Source organism: Phlebotomus papatasi, chromosome 3 (genome assembly GCF_024763615.1).
Source record: "Phlebotomus papatasi isolate M1 chromosome 3, Ppap_2.1, whole genome shotgun sequence".
NCBI classification, from domain to species: Eukaryota; Metazoa; Arthropoda; class Insecta; order Diptera; family Psychodidae; genus Phlebotomus; species Phlebotomus papatasi.
Window position 1 is genome coordinate 25,356,441 of NC_077224.1, and position 23,262 is coordinate 25,379,702.

Consider the following 23,262-nt stretch of genomic DNA (forward strand, 5'->3'; position numbering starts at 1 on the left):
ACCGGCCTCTATCTCCGGTTTTAATTAACATAGCGACCTAAATTTTACCTTTTTGGTTTCGTCTCGATGAGCACTTTCAGATGGAAGTTCAAAAAGTCACCACAGGTGGCGCTGTGATAGCGTCAAAATTCATCGAAATTCAAAGTCACTTTTCTCAAAAACGGCATTGTGCAAGTTAATGAAATTTTAGTATGTTATAGTCCAGTCTAGGACGTTTCCAAAATGGGGCGTACGTGCGCTGTGGTTTCAATAGAACCGGAGATATGAGGGGTCAAAGTTCACAAAATTCAAAAAATCATATCTCCGGTTCTATGTGACCGATTTTGATGAATGAGGGCTTAAACGAAAGATCTCACCAAATGCTACAACTTTCTAGAACATTTGAACTTTGTGGGACCAACACCAGGGGCGCCACAGTCGAAAAACCAATTTCAATATCACATAACCTCAATTATCTCGACTGTCGCTGAACCAATTTTGATGATTACTTCGACATAATTGTAGAGCACATTTGTCTCTACATTTTGTCCATACATCATTTTCCACTCAGACTACGCTATCACTTCGATTTTGCCGTTTAAGTGTGAAAAAATTGATTTTTCCCATAATAACGCTTTGAAATCACTCAGATGCCAATTTGACTGCCTCTACTCCAGCAAGACACTTAAAATAGGGTTTTAAATGGAAAGTCCCACAAAATACAACAATTCTTTGATATAGTTGAAGTTCAACAAATGACTACTTGGGGCACTCTGGATGAAAAAACGAGTTAAGAAACAAAAAACCTCGCTTATCTTGGCTTCTGAGTAATCGATGAGTTCAAGTTCTACGGCAAAATTATAGAGAACATTCTGGTCTACATTTCACCCATATAACACTTTTCTGTCAGTTCATCCAAATCCTTGACATTTTGGTTCAAATACAAAACTTGTATAATTTCACGAATTTGATTCAAGATAACTGAATGGCGACTCACAATTTCAGCTCTAAATCGAATTTGCATGCACTCCGAGTTAGCTCACGTTAAGAATCTCACCTACATAAGCCGGTTAGGATTATCTGTCCCTTTGTATTAGTTTAGTGCAAATAAAAAAAATAATCATAACGTTTTTTCGTCTTTTCAAGGGCTTTCGAAATTTTACAGCCTAGTAGGAAATATATAATACAGCTTATTAGATTAAATAATATTTTTAAAATGATCCTTTAAGAGAGATACGAATTTAGCACACGTTAGTGCTAATTATTATGAAACGTCTGAGTAATTTTGTCAAAAAAAAACTTATAAATTGTAATTAGATGCAACATGTGCATTTTTCCTTTGCAAATATTTCTTTAGTTTTATCAATAAAATGTCCTTTCTAAATAGAGCATTCCAATGTTTGATTACTAACATTGCTTGAGTTTTGTACTAAATTAATATTCAGAAATTCAACTTTTCTGTTCTTATTTATGATTTTTATATATTAGTTCCTGATCTTATGTACACAATCAAGTACTTGCATAAGAAATACTTTAAATGTAATATAAATACTTAGTACTTGTACTAAAAAAATATACTTGTCTGTACTGAGGTTTTTAAGTATAACGGGAGTAATATATTTCTTTTATTGTTCATTATTTTTCATTTTCAGAGAGAAATCATCAGAAATGCGTTATTAATGTAGGCTAGCATTTGTACTAATTCGGTATAAAACTAGAACAAAACTTGTGTTTAAATGAAATCGTCTTTACATTCTTAGCTCTGAAGGAATTATTAGATGAGTTCAGAACAATATGAATAGACAAATTGAACAATTGGCATTTACTTATTGTTTTTTTTAATTGTTAGAATTAAAACAAGTACACGGGTAGGGCGCCTGTGCCTTACTTCCTATATTTGTCAAATGTATCGAACATTCTCTTATTAGTAATTTTGAAAGACATTTCATTTTTGGAGTATTTTTTGAATTATAAATGATCACCAATTTCGAAATATTCAGTTAGGAACGTGACTTGAGTTAAGGTGTGTAAATTACGACGATGATTTATTAGAGTTTGTCAAAGAATATCAGAAGTACCACAAAATTCAGGTGTGCCCAATCAGTCGATAAATAATAATTTTATGAATTTCGCACGTGTAAAGAAAAAACTTTCATATACCCTTTTACACAGTCGATATTTCTTTACTATAAAATGTGTAGAATATCTTGTGTATATCACTGCAATTATGCATATTTCAATAATTGCTCAATGAAATTTAGAGTCAAATCAGCATTAAATTAAATCTGAATCACGTTAAGACTTTTCAAAAAACAAATTATCTGGTTGAATTGATTGCCAATCATCAGACTGAAGAGTCATAATGCGGAATAATACGATTTGCATTACTATCACAAAATGCGATTAAAAAGTGCTCGATGGGATAATTTTCATTTCAACCAAAATTTTTCCACCATTAATTAGTGGGTTCTTTTGTGCATCGAAAAAAAGTAGTAATTTTTCTTTGGGAATGATTTTTTAATCTGGGACTTTGCATAATTATAATTCTGGTTAATTTATTTTCCTGAAATTATCTCATACATTTAATTTCGAGGAAATTAAATGAAAAGTTGGATGTGTTATTATTTGGAAAAAAATATTGCATCTTTTTGTTTAAATTTTTCCTTTGTCACTCTTTTAGGGTAGCTCAGTATTGTAAAGCTAAACTAAAGTCTATAAGTCTTGCACACATAATCTAGTAGAATTAGGAAATTATAGCATGCTAAACTAAAGATATACTATACTAAAGATACTAAAGATGAAAATTTTACTCACAAGTGGTGCTGAAAAATTAATTTTTCACCAATGTTTTAATTTAATAAAGTTATGAGCAAAAGCATTCTTCAGGCTGCTCTTGCATTGTTTCTTGGTAAATTACACGTTGTTTAACAAGATTGGAAAAATGTTGCGGTGAAATTCTTCTTATTACATTGCTGAAGTAACAAAAGTTCGGTGTAAAAGCGCGAAGGGAGAGTGAGAGAAAATTTTACTTTGATAAGCTCCAGGGATTTTTTTTCTTCCGCAGAAAATCGAAAAGAAATGTAGAAAGTTTTGCAATTACGATGGGTGAATGGCAAGATATTAAATAAGAATAATTCAATTGAGTACCTTAACTTTTTCAATTGCCTTTTCTTTTGACGCTTTTTCCTCTTTACCATGTTCAATTGAAGTCTGCAGTTTACTGAAAATCTATTTTTAAAGTCTCGCTATTTTTATTTCACTTCTTAATTCTGTTTGATGGATTTCTATAAAAAGGGATATTCTATATAAATTTCATATAAACTTTTGGCAACTTTTGTTATGTAACTCTATTTTTCGATAAACACAGAAAGGGAGTGTAAGAAATGGTTGGTGATTTTTCATATTTCACGTGGAAGGACATTCTTTCAACAAACTTTTCACAAACAGCCTTACAAACCATTTCTTTCAGAATCGGCACCATAACAATACCATGTAAAAGAGAACTTTGAACTTTGTGACTTTCATCCTCATCAAACTTATTTTCATTTTGTTTAAGTACTCTTTTCCACGAAATCCCCACGGGAACCTTCTCTTTTGCCAGGTTACTTTCGTAACAATGCCATGGAAAAATAAGGAATTTTCAGGGTGCCCGTATTGTAGTATTTTGAGACTCTATATTCTCCGGATTTACTGCCTTCTTATCAGTGGACTTATCACAGTCTAAATATTGAGAAATAATGTTGTATACTTCCTTATCAAATTTCATTACACAAAAAAAACAATAAATGCAATATAAAGACCTCCATTTTGAATATTTCAAACTTTCACATCGAAAAGATCACAATTATTTGAATTTTACAGAAAAATATGTCTCAATACTTATCTGTCTGTTCATCTACAGTAGACTCTCTCAAATTCGGGCAAATGGGACCGAAATGTCAGCCGAATTAGATAGAAATTCGGACGACAAACTTTTTGAAATGAAACGATTTTTTATACATGTGCATATAGATATTGAGCTTACACTACACACTCAAATATAACGGAAATTGCATGATAATCCCTCAATAATGCAAAAACACATCAAAACTAAGACAAACCATGCCAAATTTGAGCATATTTGATTCATTTAATAATCATAATCAAACTTGAAAAATGACAACAAACTTTTTTCAAATGTAACCGCTGCCCGAATTAAAAAGTAGCTCGATCTTAAAAGAGCCGAATTTGCGAGAGTCTACTGTATCACCAGAGCTAGAGGCCAAACGGTTATAGGTTTTGCGACTTGAAATTGACCGGTGACCCCTTCTTTAAAGTCCAAATAGGCTCAAGCTGAGTCTCGGAAATATTAATTCTATAAAATTAGGCAATAAAGAATCAGATAAAGAAAATTTATGAAAGACACTCTAATCCCTAATCTTAAATCCTCAATTGTATGGTAAATTAAGCTAATCACTTACAATTAAATTTTACAGGCTAAATGTTCTCAAAGATCAGCATTGATTATGAATTTGTAAATTCACAATGCAATGTGTGTTTTTTCTGAGTTATTTTAGAAGCTCTTTTGTATGTTTCATTCCTGATGAAAAATGTTCAAGAATAAAAATTAAATAACTTTATAAAGCAAATTTCCTAATTCATCAGGGCTTTACCTCTTCTTCCACTTTTAATTGAAATGGAAATTGCAAAGACTTTAAGATTATGTGATCTTGATATATCTTGATATTAAAATCTCTACTGACGGATCAGTACAAGGAGAGAGAGCTGGAGAAGATTTATTTCGACTGGGTACAGGAATGGAATTTTATTTCTCTGAACGAAAAACCCACTGGAAAATATTTATTTGGTCTCTGAAAGCAAAAAGGTGCTTTCTGCGCGAAATCAGGATATTCGAACATCTAAAATTGTTAAGAAGATCAGGACTAATCTTTTCAGATTAGTACTGAATAATAATACAGTGGGACCTCGATAGAGTCCACCCCCGACATAGCCAATCTCAAGATCAATCTCCAATTGAGTCAACATTTTTCTTACTCTACGGACTGCGATAGTGTCAACTTGGATCCAAATTTACCCCGATAGAGTTAATTTTTCTTTACATACAGTACTTTGAAATACAATAAAAGGCTGTAGTTTCACGAAATCCGTAATAGATGGATTAAGCCAATGAGCCAAGCTTTCCAACAATAGTTTACTCATTCAATTATGTTCATCAGGAGTTGAGATATATCACTCCAAACTTTCGACGTCTTCTACTGACAGAATATATGTGCTCATCTAATATTTAAATAAATCTCAACTCCTTAACAGGAAGCACTTGAGGGTAATTATAACTATGGATTATACTAACCCAAAGGATTTGAAAATATTAATATTAAATAAACGATATTTTTCCTTTAGAAACTTTTTATTTTTTTTTTCATTTTGAACGCAGCTTTAGGGCTTATTAGTTATTATTTTATGCATTCTTTTTATAACTTTTACTAAAACCATACATTATTGGGATTATAAAGCTCTCAAAAAATAATAAAAATAATAAAAATTTCAAGCCTCAGTCTCTTTTATTATAGAAAATAGTGAATATTGAAATTTTCGTTTTGACAAATTTTGCCCCAGTATTCCCTACATCAAAATAAATAAATAAATAAATAAAAATGATTAGACCACACTCCCATCAGTTTATCACTGTCTTTTAGCTCAAGTCGTAAGTCTATCTAGAGCATAAGGTTTGTTGAGTTGACATAAGGGCCTCGTATAGAGCCTAGGTGTCTGCAAGCCACAAATCACACCATGCTCCCTATACAATCTAACTATCTATCCAATCAATCGAGAATAATCTCATTTGAAAGGTTTTGTATTCCTTAACTCTTTCGCGTCCCACTTTTATTCAGCAGATGAATTCATGCAAAATTGAGTTTTTCCTAATGCTTTATGATCAAATATAATAGTTCAGAGAGGAAAAAAATTTTCCATTGCGTGAAAAATCGGAAAAACCCCGGGTCATATATGACCCTGTTGTCCTCAAGGGAAGTGTATTTACCATTTTCAAAATCTATATCACGGGCGTTTTAAGAGTTTTTTTTGTTTGAAGTTATTAATTTGGCCAAAACCATGGCAAACTGGATTGTTGTGATGAACACTGTACTCCTGGTGTTCAAGGAATCTTCCTGGTAATCCCTTGAACAGTCACTGTCACAATATTTTGAGTGGTATTTGGCAAAAATAAACTTATCCACATATTTATTCACACACAATACAATTGCACAACATGAGACGCTTGCAGAATACTCTAAAATATTGCAAAATATGTTATAATTCATCAGATATAAGATAAAATGTCCAGGAGCAAGATGTCCCACCTGCATTTCACAAAGAAAAACAATGTCCCAACTACATTTCGCTATAGGTTTGGGACGAAAACACTGTTACCCTTGGGGACAATAGGGTCATATATGACCCGGAAAATTCTACATGGTTTTCTGGAAAATTGAGAGTAATTTATTATATCAAAATATGCAATATACAATCTTTGGATATTCTATTTTGTATTTCTAAAGAACTTTTTGCTGAAAAAAATAAATGAATATAAAAAATTTTGAAAAAGAAAAGTCATTTCACAAAGTTCGAAATTCGTGATTTTTGATCTCAAATATTTTCTTTTCCTGAATATCTGGAGTCTTGAGAAAATTAGCCAAGAATCTTACATCATTCTATTATGATGTCGTGCACAAACCGATAATTTCAATTAATGTAAATAGTCAAAAGAAATTGTTTTTTCCCCGGGTCATATATGACCCTAATGACGCGAAAGAGTTAATAAATCAGAATCGAGCGATTATTGAGCGGTGAATAGAAAAGTGCAAAATTGAAAAAAAATCTTTGCGGATATATCATGAATTAATTGGTGATCAATTTTTATTAGGGAGAGGTGGGGCTAGATTGTTATACGACTTTTCCGCCTATTTCTAAATGAAACTGGTCCTTACAATTACTTTATTCAGATCCACAATTATCTTGTTTATCCAAATGACATCATGTTAAAACCCAGTTTCTATTAGAAATATGCGAAAAAATGTATATCAATGTAGTCCCACGCAGCTAAAAGTAGCCCCATCTCCCAATACACATTTCTATATACCGTTTTTTAAATTTTCAAAGTTTTTGTAAAAAAAGATATTGTCTATTACGTCTATTACTCTCTCTTGTGAGTTTGAGCTATACTAAAACTCTCCTTAATGAGAAAGGCTTTTTCGCGATTAAAGTTGTCGCTTATGTCAATGTTTGTTCACTGGATAACAATCCATTTGACACACGGAAAGTTATGTACATATCATTTTAAATTCTAATAAATTCCTCTTTGAGCTGATATTGATGCGATGTTTATAAATGGAAATCAAGTTTAATGTAGTAGAAGAGTTGCATAAATAGCTGTATCGTAATTTAAATAAAGTTGTTCTAAAATTAAGTTTATCATTAGGGTTTTAAGAGCATATATTGCTATGGTTAAAATGCTGTAGTTTTTTGCATAAATTCTCAAATTTTGATTGTATCATGGAGCTGATTAGTAAGCTAACAAATTGAGATGTTTTAGATTAAATAAAAATTGCATGCAAATGTGCGTGTACAGACATACTTTGTAAAATTGTTGTATGTAAAAGACGTGAAAGCTTTTCCTATCAATTGAGAAATCGCACAATCATGGTGATTGCCCTAAATTTAGTTTGAGAGAGAACAAAATTATTCCGTTTAATGATTTGAAATTAAGATATGAAAACTTTGTCAATGTACGTTTGTGTAAAAGCTCCACCATACACAATGCTGAATTTATATAGAGCTTAGAATGTCCCAACTTTGTTACAAAAGATCTAATTGACCGTGTGAAAGAAACCACCCGCTTTTCGTGACTTATCAGTGTCTTCTTTCCATATGAACTCCCATAAATTCATTTGAATATGCTTAATTACAAGCCAAGAGAGTGTGTTTGGATTAATTCAGTGAGCTTTTCCAGCGAAATGTGTCTTTCAGTGGGAAAAGCTTGGGTACTAATTTGAAAGACTAATAAATCTTGTCGCAGAAGGTGGAAGCCCATAAGTTGAAGAGATGGGTGTTGCTAGTCATTTTCACAGATGACAGTCTCTCTAAATGGTTAGATTTATACTTGTAAATAGTAATTGGGCGCGGGATGAGGGAGAGAGGGGTGTTGTTTAAATGTGTAATCACACTTGAGGAATAACAAGATGTGTCACAACCAACACTCCCACCAAAAACTTCAATTACATTTTACCTGTGTCACATTCAATGAATAACCAATGTTGTGCACCACAAAATTGCTCATATTGCCTCACCATAAATGACTATTTACCATGAAATAGCGCCATTATCTTGTAATGATTTCACTTCAACCACAATTTTCGTCGAACGCTACTTGATGATTAAATTTTCCCGCCAAAAGGCAAGTTTCCCATAAAAATATGACAATATCACGAAGAATATGTTTTCTCTTTTTTTTACTGTGGGGAAAATCAATTGGGAAATTTTGTTATCTAACCCCTTTTGTGGCTTCCAGATATTGTGACATATTTTTTTTTCAAGGAAGCAGTGGCGTAGTTAGGATTTATTCGATCCGGTAGGAAGTTCAGTACATAATATGGTAGGAGCACTGAGAAAAAAAGAGGGTGCGATTAACTATTTTTCGTCAAAACTTTAACACTTTTTCGGTGTAAAAATATATCAACATTTTTTAATGTTCATTTTACACCCTTTAAGGGTAAAATCAACATGAAAGAAGAGTAATTTTAACACATAATACACCTAAAAAGGGTAATATTTACACCGTTTTCCGATCAATACTGCAGGGTAAAATTAACATTTCCGGAATGTTATTTTAACTTTTTCGGATTTCTCTCAGTGGGCTTATAACTCCATTAAATAATTTTATATAATATATTACTGATATTTAAATCCAATTTTGAGTTACTAACCTCAAAAGTTTTACTACAGGAATAATGAGTGTTTTAACATAAACTATCTTTGATTAACTGTCCAATAATAGTAGGGGAAGGCTTTCAGGCTTCACACACATTCTGGCTCCGAAAATTTAATATTTTTTCCATATTCCTTTAGTAATTTTGACCTACCTATGGCAAATCTTAATACTTAGTCTTTTTAGTCATATATTTCCTGAACAAATTAGGTCAGATTTATTAAAGGAATATGGGGAAAATATGAAGTGTTCGAAGGCAGAATGTGTGCGAAGTTTGAAAGCCTTCCCCTATATACAGACAAATATTATAATTTCCTAATAGTTCTAAAATATGTAAAATTGCAGGACAAATACCAAAACTTACAATGATTTACCAAGGAACTTGAAACGACTTTTAATAAGAATAGAGGAAACTGGGGCACCACCAAACACGGGGTAATACCAAACACTAATTTTTATTGCTAAACTACATAGTTTATCTTGACCATTTCTTCAGTGGACAATAATCCCTATAATGCCTATAAATTTCTGTAGGTCTTATCCTCTGAAGTCGAATATCCGATTAAAAAATCACAGTGCGGTACCCCGTGTTTGATGGTGCCCCAGTTTCCCCTAAATGGGACGACAAAAGCTAGAGCCATAGAAAAACTTCAGTAGCATAATTTTAAATGCATTATTTACATTGTGTTGCTCTAAAATCTATATGATGTTAATAATAGTGTATTCTATTTAATTCGATTATTCGATTATATTCGATAATTCATTTTGTAATTGGAAAATAACATAATCGTTAAGTAATAAAATCGTGCACCCATAACTCTCGTTCTAATTTCGGTTAATGGATGTAATTGGGAATTGGACCTAAATTGGAATTTTCCTCACTGTTTTAGATAGGGGAAAGTACTCTCCCTTCGAACGTTCATGCCTTCGAATAATGTGAATTTCTTTTACTTCTCTTAAGAGATTTCCACATGATTGTCATATAATTATCAATAATTGATAACAGGTTAACTAATATTTAATAGAAATGTTTAAATTTATTAGGAAAACTTAAAGAAAATTCACATTATTCGAAGGTATGAACGTTCGAAGGGAGAGTATGATTTTTGGTATTCAGTGAATGATTTAGATGCAAATCCGTAATCATTAATTAAAATTTTAAAACCAATTCTTGAATATAGTACAATTATAATTTACAAAACTGCTAAAGACGTCAAATTGTACTTCAAATATTCTACAAACTTTGGACGCTTTGTAATCATTTTTTTTATACTGGATTTGAACTTTTTAGTAGACTTTAGAATTGTTCTATATTCAAGAAATAGGTTTTAAAATTTTAAATAATATTTACGGAATTAAATCATATTCATTCATGCACTGAGAGAAATCCGAAAAAGTTAAAATTCCGGAAATGTTAATTTTACCTTGAAGTATTGATCCGATATCGGTGTAAATATTACCCTTTTTAGGTATATTAGGGGTTAAAGTTACCCTTTTTCATGTTAATTTTACCCTTAAAAGGTGTAAAATTACCATTAAAAATGTTGATATATTTTTACACCTAAAAAGTGGTCCTTTATCTTATTTATTTGCCAAGTCATTTACCTAATTTTTATAAATAACTTTCCATCAAACACAACAAGAGTGAAAGAAATAATATGATTATTATGATGTATTTGACTTGCCATTATTTTCTAAAATAATAGACTAAAAAAAACTATCTTTGTCATCACCCTTTCGTCGTGGAACCCCTGGCTTCGTTCCAAGTTACTCCAGCAGCCGGAAGAACATTTATCTCTTGTCACCAACCCTTATCTATTTGTCCTAAATGTAAAATGTTGGGAAAGTCTTTTGGGAAGAAAAAAAGGCATGAAAATACGCTAGTTTGTTGGATGAAAAAAAAAAGAACTCGTAAAGTTCAGTGTAGTGATTCGACTAAATACTTTGAACGTTACATACCCTAAATGTAATTTATCAAATAGAATATTTTCCCCATGCACTACGTCTCACCACAAGGCACTTGCCATATTGAATTTCCGCAAGTTTTCCCACAGATGTGGGAATTGCATAGAAAGTTCGCACATAAGAGATTGATGCTCAATTCTAAAACTTGAAGATTGCGCCTTGTTTGAGCACAGTGCAAACGGATATTAAATGAGCTTTTCTCACGAGAGGTTCAACCGCGAACGGATATAGCGTATAAGCGTGTCGAAAGTGACACGTTATAAACTCACCTTCTCTAAATTAATTAAGGCATCTCCTGAGCATACCAGTAAATTCAGTGTTGCATGTAAAATAAGTCCCTTGGCACTTTTTCTACGTCACCTAATGTGCAGTGTAATTATCTGATATGAATTTAATGGATGGATATTTGGGGCATCTACATCTGAAACTAAACTCCCATCATGGCATGGTGTTATTAAAAAAAAAAGAACTATATATATTTGTTATTAAAGGAGAAAAGTGCAGTGAAAGCTTCATGAATTTTCACGGAAATTGAATTTAAACTATTGATACTTCTTTTGACACTGACAAATTAATAAATGTCAAAAATGACAGCAGGAGCCTTCCTTCAATTTTTTCTGGAATTTAAAGTTTGCAAACCATTGCAAACACACTATGTGAATTACAGTACTTTTTTCTGGGTCGAAAACAAATTCTGCAAAAATTGAATTACTGTGAAATATGGGTTGATGTGAAGAGTTGGAGTATGTAATGCAACTATGGAAGAATTTTTTCGTGCTCGTTTTTTAACCAACAGGAAAAAAACAGTTGGAAAACGACCGCCAATCAACTTCATTTTCCATTTTCTGCATGAAAAGCATACAGACGGCAGAGTTGATTTATTACAGCCTAACATTTTTCAACAAAAGCGGAAATATATCGGTAACGAAGGCAAATATAGTGATGAATTTTTTATGGATATTTAAGTATATAGAATTTTGAGAATTTTTATTGGGGTGAAATAAGTACTATGTTAAAAACTCACTTTTCTTTCACCGCAGAATCTGATTGTCTCTAAAGCCTCTAAGTCTAAAGCTTTGAAATTTTCGAATACTCTTGAGCACGAGCCAATTAGAGAACGTTACGATTAAGATATTTTATGAGATTAAATATTTAATAAGATTAATCATGAAAATAACCCCTAAAATAATCTTATCTTGTCCTAATTGCTAAGGAATATTGTAAGGCTTTCACCAATTAGGCATTGGACTTAAATGGTCAGTTAAATTAGTGTCGTACCCCAGCGAGCACAGTTAGTTAAAAAAGACAGCGTTTTCAGCATATTTTGAGGTATTCGTATTTGATATATTCCTTTTATCAAGATCACTTGATAAAAGGAAAATTTTAAATATGTAAAAAGCATGTAAAATAAAAATTATCTTAGTACCATTAATTAACGAAAATTTTTCAGTAGGGTAAGTGTGCCAAATTTCGGCATACTTGCAAATAAGCAGCAAAGTCTAAATTTTAAAAAGTCTATATCTTTAACTCCTCGAACTCCAGTTTCCACAATCTTTAATACATAATTGAAATTTCTTGTTATTTATTTGGCCGGAGTAATAATTGGGTCCTTGAAGAAAAAGCTCATCATTAATTTTTTTCTTTAAATCAATTCCTAAAATTTGAAAAATTAATTAAAAAATAAAGACAATAATTGCTCTGAGTAGTTTTCCGGGCACTTTGAGTGAAATTTTGGCCACTTCGTTTGTGAAACAAAGCACAGAAAATTTCAAAACAAAAGCAATCTTTAATGAACACTAGGGGAAAGCGCGCTACCTTCGAACGACTGAATCTTCGTACAAATAATTGTTTTTCAATAAATTTTTATTGAATTTGAGCCATTATAATATTTTATTTTAATAGCTATAGTCCAACACTTAAAAGTTCGTGAAAAGAGCCATTGGTTAAATCCATTAAAAATACATTATATAATAATTGAGTTGTTCGAAGCTCGCCTCGTCCGAAGGTAGTCAATCTAATTTTAATGCAAATTCTCGTTTGAAAATCGTTTTCACTTCACCCCAAACCACTAGACTACTAACAACACAAGCGATCTGTCACATTGTTTTTGGAAGACTCTCTACACTGAAATGTATATAGGGGAAAGGCTCATAATTTTGGACAGTTTCTAAATTTCGACACTATGTGGGTAAAATTGGACACTAAAAATAAATTGACTTAAATTATGGATTTTTATTCCAATATTTGATGAATAACGAATTCTATCTAAATATTTAGTCTTTTCGGAAGATTATAACACTGAATACGTTAAATTTTGAATATGATTTTACTTAAAATTACTTTGTTGAAAATTGAGTGTGAGCAATTGCTTACGAGAAATATGAGAGAACTTTATGTTTGCTTCAGTCTTATTTAGCTGTAGTGAAGTATACTAACAATTTTTCCTCGCTATTTTTCAGTGATATTATTAAATATTCATTGAATATTGTGTTGATTCACGTTAGTGGTCATTTGTACATTTGACCTGAAGTGAGATTTGCCTTTTGAATTACGTTTTTCGTGTGAAAAATGGGAAATTTTCTAAAAGATTCACCAGTGAGGTCAGGGCCATGACATTTCCTATGTTTCCCATATGTTTCTGGCGAGCCGAAAAAACTTTGGAGTTTATACGGTGTTTTCTGTCATTGCGGAATGAATTAGTAAAAAATGCTAATACAATCTAAAAAACAATTTAATATGGAATGGGCAACAAAAACTCCATATTAGCAACATTACGTACTTTTCGGAGATATCTCGTAAAATGTGTACGAAAACAGGGAAAAATTTACACTGAAACCGGTCGCATTTTTCAGAGCTAATGTTACCTCCCTGAGTGAGGTGATAGTCCTAATTTTGGACAGGTGTTTTTTCCTCGAAATTTCGTGAAGTTTTAGTTTTTGTGATGACTAGGTTGTATAAATGCCTGGAGAAACAAAGGAACAGCATCTCTACGAACGAGATGTAGTGATAAAAGCCTTAAACGGCTCCTGGAAAGGCCAGGGAATGAGCGAATCCGCGATTACTTCTATTACCGAAGTTAACTCACTGTAATGAATGATATGGAAAGTTTCCGGGCTTTTAGTGATATTCTATGGTTCCCTTACATAAACAGGAAGAGGATTTGGTAAGATAGGTTTTAAAATGGAGAACAATGGGCAACATATTGAGGTGGATTAGCTGTCCAAAATTGCAACCAGTGTCCAAAATTTGAGTCAAATTCACTTCTAATCAATTCATTTTTAAAAGCATTTAGACTAATTTTAGTGAAAACATATACAATAAACTGCTTGCCAAGTTTCTAAACAACCTTTGTGAAAAGAGAGTAACAAAAAGAAATCAATTAGTATTGAAAATATCGATGCTCATAAACAGACTGTCCAAAATTATAAGCCTTTACTGTAACACCTAAAATTTAACGATTTTTGCATTAAAACATTCTGAAATTTATAAATATCCAAAAGAAAAAAATTCCATTGTCTATTCAAAAACTAAATCCATAATTTTCATTAATTTAGTTGCTTGGTCGAAGTTACACGCAAGGGGGCCAAAATTTAAAGCTGGTCGAAATTTGGCATATTCTCCTATTTGTCGTAATTGGTGAAGTTATGAAAAAAATTCCATACAAAATTATTTCTAATCAGCAGTTGTCGTAACTTCTTTATTAACTTTCTTGCTTTTGGATTTTAAATTGTATAAATATTTAAATATTTTATAAATCCCAGCACTAACCAATTTCAATTCAGATGAAAACATATGTATTTTCAGCTGAATTCTACTAACCATACTCTGTTATCACACTTGCACATTAAAATTTTAATATGATTCACATTAATTGTCGCTGGTGAGAGTCCAAATTTGTAATTTGTGTATTTTAATCATTTTATATTCGAAATGTGATCTATTTGTTGAAAATAAGGTAGACTTGATAAAAATTTGATATAAATTGATTTATAACATTAATGCGAAAAATTAATGCGATTTTCTCTTTAATTTTTCAATGTGAAAAATATTTAGGCTTTAGGTAAATTTAAACTTATTTTTGCAGGCCAAGTCCACTTCTTTATAAATAATTAGAAAAACCCCAAATATTAAGTGACTCAAAGACACAAATAACATATTTGGACGCTCACAAGCGACAATTAATGTGAATCACATTAAAATTTTAATGTGCAAGTATGATAACGCCGTTAAATCGACACCCGTGAGGCCCTGCCATTTCCATACATTTGGTTAGCACTTTTTGTTTGAGAACTGATGACCGGTCAGTATATTTTTGCTGATCAACTGAGTAAAAATATGCTGAAAACACTGTCTTTTTCAGACAACTGTTCTCGCTGGGATATTTACATTTAATTTTTTTAATATAAACATTTTAATTAACCATTCATTATACTTTTTCAAAAAATAATCTAAAATACACCGTGAATAATGTGCTAGTAAATATTCTCAACTAAATATTTGTAAGAAAAAATGCATACATTTACATTGCCTTTGCCTTTCTGTCGGTAAATCAAAATGAGATAATCGACACGATACTTGAAATTTATGCAATAGATGTCAAAAAAATCATATCTTCGTCGTAGAGGTCGTAGATTTTGGAAGTCGTAACTTCCAAAATCTAAATGTTGTCGGTTGGATTAGCAACTGTACTAAGTGCATTTATTTTGTGTCTGCACTCGTTCTATTTATCGTTGCATGACTTTTGCATTAAATTTACACAAAGCAAATGTAATTAGCACAGTTGCTGATCAAATCGACAATATAGGGGAATGTAGGCATGGTCCGCACAGAGTGAACCTTCAAACGATGCGAATTTTTTCATTGTTAGCAAAGAGTTGACTTACTATTTCTCAATTCGTCTCTATGAAATTACGATAAAAGCAAACTGTGTTTTTTTCGATTATCTAATTTCTATAAATATATAGGGACGTTGTCTTTTTTTTTTTAAATTCCCATATTCTAAAAGTTTGAAAGTAACTTGATAGCATTTCTAAATATATTTAACGTTGTAAATTAAATTTTGATTTATTACTGATGCTTCTGGAACGCAGCATTCATCGTCTCATAATATGACTTTAAATCCCATGAATGTAAATTGAGTTTGGTCTAAAGGCATTTATTAATTAAGATGTCAGAAAGTGGATTACAACTTGAACTTTTCCCTTGACGTATGAGTATAATTATTTTAAATAGTAAATTAAATTCATACTTGATATTCTCTTTTGCGTTTGCATACTGTAGTAGAAATAGTGATACTCGGTATTAGTATAACTATAAATTTTAATTTAGACTCGAGGACGAAACTTATGAGCTTAATTTAATTTTAGCAATCCGTATAAGGGTTCTAACTTGTAACTTGGGATTTGTTTTGAACTATTTGAGCAATTATCAAATATTCAACACTCAAATTTAATTATAGTTGTACTGATCTCCACATCGTCACTTAAACTTGGCTAAAACTACTTCCTCTATCGGTATTGCTCTTGTTGGGAAAATTCTTGTGGGGCTTTCAATTGGAAGATTGTTGGATATGGTATTTGTTAATGAAATTCACTTACTTTCCTATTTTCTGCAGGCATACTCGCCGTCCTCATCCTCTGTTTCTGTTTGGTGGGTCTCTGTGAAGAGCTGGGGGTGGCACAATCTGGTGGAGGTCTGTTAACTGGTGACTTGCAGTAGCGTTCCCTGCGTAAGATTGGACGGCAATATCATGGAAATTGGTTAGACATTAAATGGATTTTGCATGGGAAGTTACATTGGCAAAGTGGATTTTGAAACAGAGAAATCCTTTTTGCCTAGAAATATCATACACTGAGTGAGAGAGAAAAAGGAACATATAGTCAAAATTACCAACTACTGTGGTAAGTTTTACTATCCTAAGTAAAATTGCAAAGCACAGCACCTTGATTTTGGTATTAATATCATAATTTTTGAAAGAAATATAATTTATTTAGTATGACTGTATATTAATAGATAAATTTAATTAGTTTTAAAGAGATAAACGTCATATTTTAGACGGAATAATATTTAATAATAATGTTATTTTATGAATATTGATATGTGAACGCCCATCAATTTCAATAATTTTTCTACGTTAACAATTTTAATTTAGAATTTCAATATTAGAACATTATGCCTTCGCTACACCTTTTAGCTCGGTATAATTTCATAGAGACAAAATTCGCGATCCTTTCTTTCTCAAAAGATTTACATAAATCTAATTTATTCTTTCGATCTCAAAATTTGGACTGAACTAAATTTAATTTGATTTGATGTTTAAAAGAAGAAGAAGAGTGCAAAAGAGTGAGAGAGAAATATGAAAAACTTTTAAGAAAGAAAAGAACGTGAATTTTGACTTTTGTGAAATTTTCCTGATCTAGTACCGGAGCCATGAATTAATTTTTTTTTAGAAGGGAAACTTCATGCTCATACTTCGGATAATCAGGGATCAATAAGATAAAAGGACAAATCGTTAACATTGTCAGGTCGAACCCAGCAGGGGTCGATTCTTAATGCTAAACTTATTTACTTCGCTTCATGTGTAAATACGAAATTTTCGAAAAGAAATAATACCTTTTTTAAATCTGAAATACTAGAATAATTTTGAATTAAGTTAATAGGCAATCTAAGATTAACGAAAATAAATATATGATTTTGCTAAAATAATAGACTTTTCAAAAATAAAATAAAAGTACTGGAATTTAAGGAAGTTATACAACGCTGATGGCCTTTGTACTTTCTACTCCTTTATTCTCTCATAACAACGTTTCGGAGGCAAATTTCCTCCTTCCTCAGGTACGGAATATTCGGGAAAAAATGTCACAATACTTTGTTATCACAACTTGCACTACAAACGTCTCCAGGAACTTTTTCATTCGCTTTCCCACTGTGGGAACAGTTGTGGTAAAAGAATTGTGACATTTTCCCCCCGAATTTTCCGTATCTGAGGAAGGAGGAAATTTGCCTCGGAAACGTTGTATGAGAGAATAAAGGAGAAGAAAGTACAAAAGTTGTCACCGTGTATAACTTCCTTAAACTATTTCCTTGACCGAAAACACGTTTAAAGTACTGGAATTTAATAACTTTAAACAAAAATGAATCCTTTTTATAAAACTTTAAAACACTCCAAAATATAAAAATAATCTAAATTCTTTTAAACTTGTTTTTTTTTCAGAAGAGGAAACATAATAAGGATAAGTGTATAGACAATCCCTAAAATACGGAAGGAAATACCGATTTTTGTTCTTAAATAATTTTGAAAACATTTTTAAAACTGTATTTGAAATTTTCAGGCATTAAAAGAATTTTTAAATTAATTTTTAAATTCAACAGAAGATCTTAGACCACCTTTTAAAAATATGTAACAAAGTTGTAAATTGAATTGTCCTAACTTTATTTATTTATTTATTTATTTTTTAAATTATTACGCTCTTTTTCATTATTTTAATCATTTTTCATATTAAAGAGAATAAGGCTAAAATAAAATTTTTAAAATAAAAAGACTAGTAGTGTTTAGTTAAAATAATTGCAAATTGAATTTTGGTGCTTGCTGTAGACACATTAACGACTTAAGCCAAGAGACGGCGTAACGTAATTATAATAATCAAAATAATGATTTAACTAAATTCTTGGCTTAAGCCGAGATACAATTTGTCAGGAACTGATGGAAATGTAATATGATTATTATTATGATTATAATTAAGTAAAATCGTCTCTCGGTTTAGATTATTAGATGCTATATGATTATAATATGATTATAATTAGATGCTATACTTTAAAGGTACTTTCGCAACAATTACCGTTCACGAATCCATAACCGATTTTAACTGCTTGATAGATTATTCAAAAGATTTAAAAATAGTTACCGGTTATGAAGTGGTTCATTAGCGATTTAGAACTAATTATAACCTGTTTAGACTTGTCAGAATTTCCAAGATCTTTCCAATAAGCTAAAAAAGAAAACGTTATTATCGAAAGCGGAAGCACCCAAAATCCCGAAAGCCAAATTTCTGAAAGAAAAACCCCGATAGCCAAAATCCCTAAAGCCAAAATCCCGAAAGCCAAAATCTTGTATGTTCAAAATCCCGAAAAGGATGAAATTATATGGAGAATAAGGTGTAGAATAATTTTCCAAGACACAGAAAATTTCTTTTTGCCTCCAGAAAGCGCTCAGTGCAATCACTTTTAACAATTCGAGATTTTCGTTTTCTGGATTTTGAATTTTGACCCATGCGGAATTTTGGCTTTCGGGATTTTCACGTTCGGAATTTGGTTTTCGGGATTTTGACTTTCCTGATTTTGACCGGGATGCTATCGAAAGATATACAAAATGAGGCACTTTCAAACATGCATAACTTTCGAAAATATAAAAGTAAAGGTTAGTAAAATAATTTGTGGAATGCTATATATTTTCAAAAATACCTATCCAAGGGAATCTCGTTGGACTTACTATTTAGCTTGTCTAGTTCATAAATATTTCGCAAATGATCCTTTAAAAAACTTCAGCTGTCTAACGGTGCTATCACACTAGGACTTTTTCAATTTATAAATTCAATTTAATTTTCAGACGAATCATTCCTATGCGTTATTTTGCATTAAAAATCATTTGATTTGATAGATTTTTGCTTATTTATTGAAATGATGCCCACCAAAATATGTTTAATTATGCTAAAATGGCATAAATGTGGTTGCTCAATTAAATTTGAATTCAGCAAATTAAAATTGCTCATTAATTTCAATTTTATTGCAGATAAACAAGTAGCATTTTGAACCAAATTGTTCTTAAATCTATTCACTTGTAATTAATTATTATTTGTGGCCAAAAAAAATAAAATAAGTACAGTGATTAGTGATAAATTTGTACGCTAGTGAAGCTTCAGTATCGGGAGTAATTTGCTGAGCTCCTCTAAAGAAATTCGAAGGAAATTGTTGTGTCAAGAAATTGCAGTTGGGATGACTTCATTCAGATTTTCAACTGTATGAAAGTCTCTTCATGAGCCCCCTTGCCTACCACCCTTTCTTCTTGCTTTGAGGATTCTTTTGCATAACAGATAAGTGACTTATAAGACATTTTAAGTACTATTACATATTTTCCGGAGTAATTCACAATCAAAAATCTTGCGGTACTATTTAAAATTGAGCAAATTTCTTGCAAAATGTGTCCTGGCTGTGAGAATTTTCAAGTAAATTCTGGAAATCTTATAATGCTCAATTGGCTCAATTGAATTTAAAATTAAATTATGAAAATCCTATTGTGATAGCATCGTAAAACTGCCCCGAAAATTCTTTACTCCCATGCAGAATATTAAAGAAAAATGTAAAACTTTTTAAAGGAAATTCTGTTGACATACATTTAGAAAACAGTTTTGAAAATATTTTCAATTTATTCATTTTGAATCAGAAAAAAATCTAAATACATAAATTGTAGAAAAGATAAGTGTTTTTTCTCAGTGTAGGACTATTCTACCAACCCAAAAAGCTCCATACAATTGAACCTCATCCTGAGGAGCTTTAGCGAAATGAATTTGCAGATGGAAATTCAGGGATGGCTTCCGCAATGTTTCTCGCTTATTTTGCTAAACAACATGCAAAATATATCTCTATAAACAATGAATAAGTAAAATGGGATGTGTCTGCTGGTAGTTTGAAATGATGTTCACCAAGTTCTTCCTCCCCCCCAAAAAGCAAAGGCGGTTAGACACTTTTCTCACCCTCAAGCATCTCATCTTTGTCATTATATTAAAATTCTCATCATCTCTAAACCGAAGTTCGTAGCAATTGTGCGCAAAAGATTCAATATGCATTGAGATGGGGTATTTTAATTTCTATTACAGCAAACTTTTGCAAAATTGCTTTTGATGTTAATGTGAATACAGAGAGAAGGATGGTGAAAGATGAAGAGGAAAAATTTTTCCATCCATCTTTTGTAGAGGAAAGCGTGTATATCATCATTTTCTTATAACATTCATCCTGGCACATCTGAATGATGCTTCACAAATTGGATTTGAAACTCTTCTTTTTGCACCACGTTTTCTTCTGTTCACACATATAACTTTTGTGCCATCAATTCAAATCTCTTCTAGAAAATCCTATGTAATGATACTCTTTTGGTAGAGAAGGTTCAATGTGGAAAATGCGAGAAAAACAGTGGAAAATGTGAATGAGAAAAGGCTTTATATCATATGACCAAGGCGTCTTCTATCGAAATATTTCAGTGCACATTTTGAGGAGCTTTTTCAAGTAGATTCAGTGAATAATTTATAATATTCTTCTCTCATCTCTTCAAAGGTGAAAAATTCTGAGGAAGTACATCGGATAACTCTTGAATTATTCAAAATGTTTTCCCACAATTTGTGGGTGAATACAGGAAAAGGAAAATTATAGTAATGCTGGAAGAAGAGATTTCTCGCAAAAAGAAGTCATCATTTATTTTCATAATGCATAGTTGGTTTGATAAATTAATGAAGTTAATTTTAGTGTGAATAAAGTAAACTTCACGTGGAAATATTAATTTATAAATTAATTGTCAAATTTTTGGCGATAATGGTTTGTCAGTCCTATAACATATCACAGAATTGCTCTTGTTTTTTTTAAATTATTTAATTTAGACAATTCAGGTTACTTAGAATTGGCTTTAGTTTTGAATGTTTTCAGGCTTCAGCCAATCAGAGAATGTGATAAGACTTGAATAATAATTCCATAAAATATTTGAATCTTTTAGCGTTCTCTGATTGGATAAGGGGTAGCATCTATCAGAATGCAAAAAATTAATGAGTTTTTTTGTGAATCTTTTGTACCTTTTCCTGTGAATCGATTAATATGATTTTTTAAACAATAGATCATGTTCTTCATCAGATCTAACATACTTTTACATCATTTAAGCAAAAATAAAATAAGGTTCAACAAAAAAATATCTGGTAGGTGTAACCCCTTAAAGCTTTGAATATTATGAAGCTCCAGAAAATCATAAAAGCTGCAATAAAGTAAAGGTGTTTTAAATACGGCATTTCGGTATATCTGTGTTCATAATTCAAATCTAAAATTCCCAAGTAGGGGAAAATGCCCATGCTTGATACTGTAAAATGATTTCCAAGGTTTGTGATTATTTTCTGATTACCACACAAACCGGAGCGATTCTTCCACTATGACAAAAAAATGTCTCACTTATTAGGTTCAAGTTCCCACCTCAAATAGTTCTTGAAAAACCTTAGATTTTCCTCAAGAAGAAAATGGAAATTCAGTGGCGATTTTTATACAAGTTGGGTCCGGGGCCTTCCTGTATAATAATTGATTCGACAATTCGGAGGCCCATTTTTACTGTAAAAATTTCACCGGATACAAAAAATTGCACATCACTATTTAGACGGAAGTTATCTGCTTATCTGCTTAAATCGTTTGTAAGACTGATTATATTAGTTTTAAAATCACTCTTATGTAATTTTTCTAAACCATGTTTTTATGACATTAGGGCGCTAGCGAAAACCATTTTTTCACTTTGAGTCCATGACAATGTCACTCTGCAACCTTAAAATTCAGGCAACAGGGTTGAAGGTTATGTCAATTGTCGATAAAATTGGAGGATTACAATAGGTGTAATTATGAAAGAATCCCATCTAATGATAGAGTTGCCACATGTAAATTATCATTCATGGGCCCTTCTTAAAATATAGGATGGACACAAGTAGAATTTATGAATTTGTCACCAACCACTAAAACAGTGTCCCCAAGTAAAAATATTTTTACATAAATATTAAAACTGATGAACCCTCTATGTGCCTATGATAGTAGTTTTCCTGAACAGCGACATTAATTAAGAAAAAAGTTATGAAATATCATGTATCAAAATTATAGCTTTGGACCTATTTTTGATTTTTGCTTCCTGAAACTAGGAAAAAAAGAGCTGGGATCCAAATTTTTTTTAGGAAATGTGAGGTTTAGGATCAGCTATTAAAATATATTGTTATGAGTCATAATTATTAATTAACGTAGGAAAAAAATAGTTATTATCAAGCTTGGATCGTATCAAGCATGGGCACTTTCCCCTAGTTAGCCTTATTTGATGATTGCTTTAAATGTAAAAAAAAACATTTTCCTTGAACTGAAGATTACTTTACATACAAAATGTAAATCAAGTGTTATTCATATTGTGTATTACACAATTTCCTGTCAAGAATACACCCAATTTGCACTATTTCCTAATTGTATAACTTTGTGATATCATTCCGCAATAACAAGATAGCAATCGTGTGATAACAATTGCGCCAAAACCTTCCACCTGTCGTGCTTTTCCGCAATCA

General features: G+C 31.5%; 1 protein-coding gene across 2 annotated transcripts in view; it reads right to left on the bottom strand.

The window, feature by feature from the left end:
* Positions 1 to 23,262, bottom strand: part of LOC129808331 (uncharacterized) — a 164,024-nt gene that overhangs the window by 14,901 nt on the left and 125,861 nt on the right. For both annotated transcript variants that reach the window (XM_055858180.1, XM_055858181.1), the window contains exon 6: positions 16,525 to 16,651. In XM_055858180.1, coding sequence (XP_055714155.1) covers positions 16,525 to 16,651 — 127 coding nt within the window. The remainder of the gene's footprint in view (positions 1 to 16,524; positions 16,652 to 23,262) is intronic.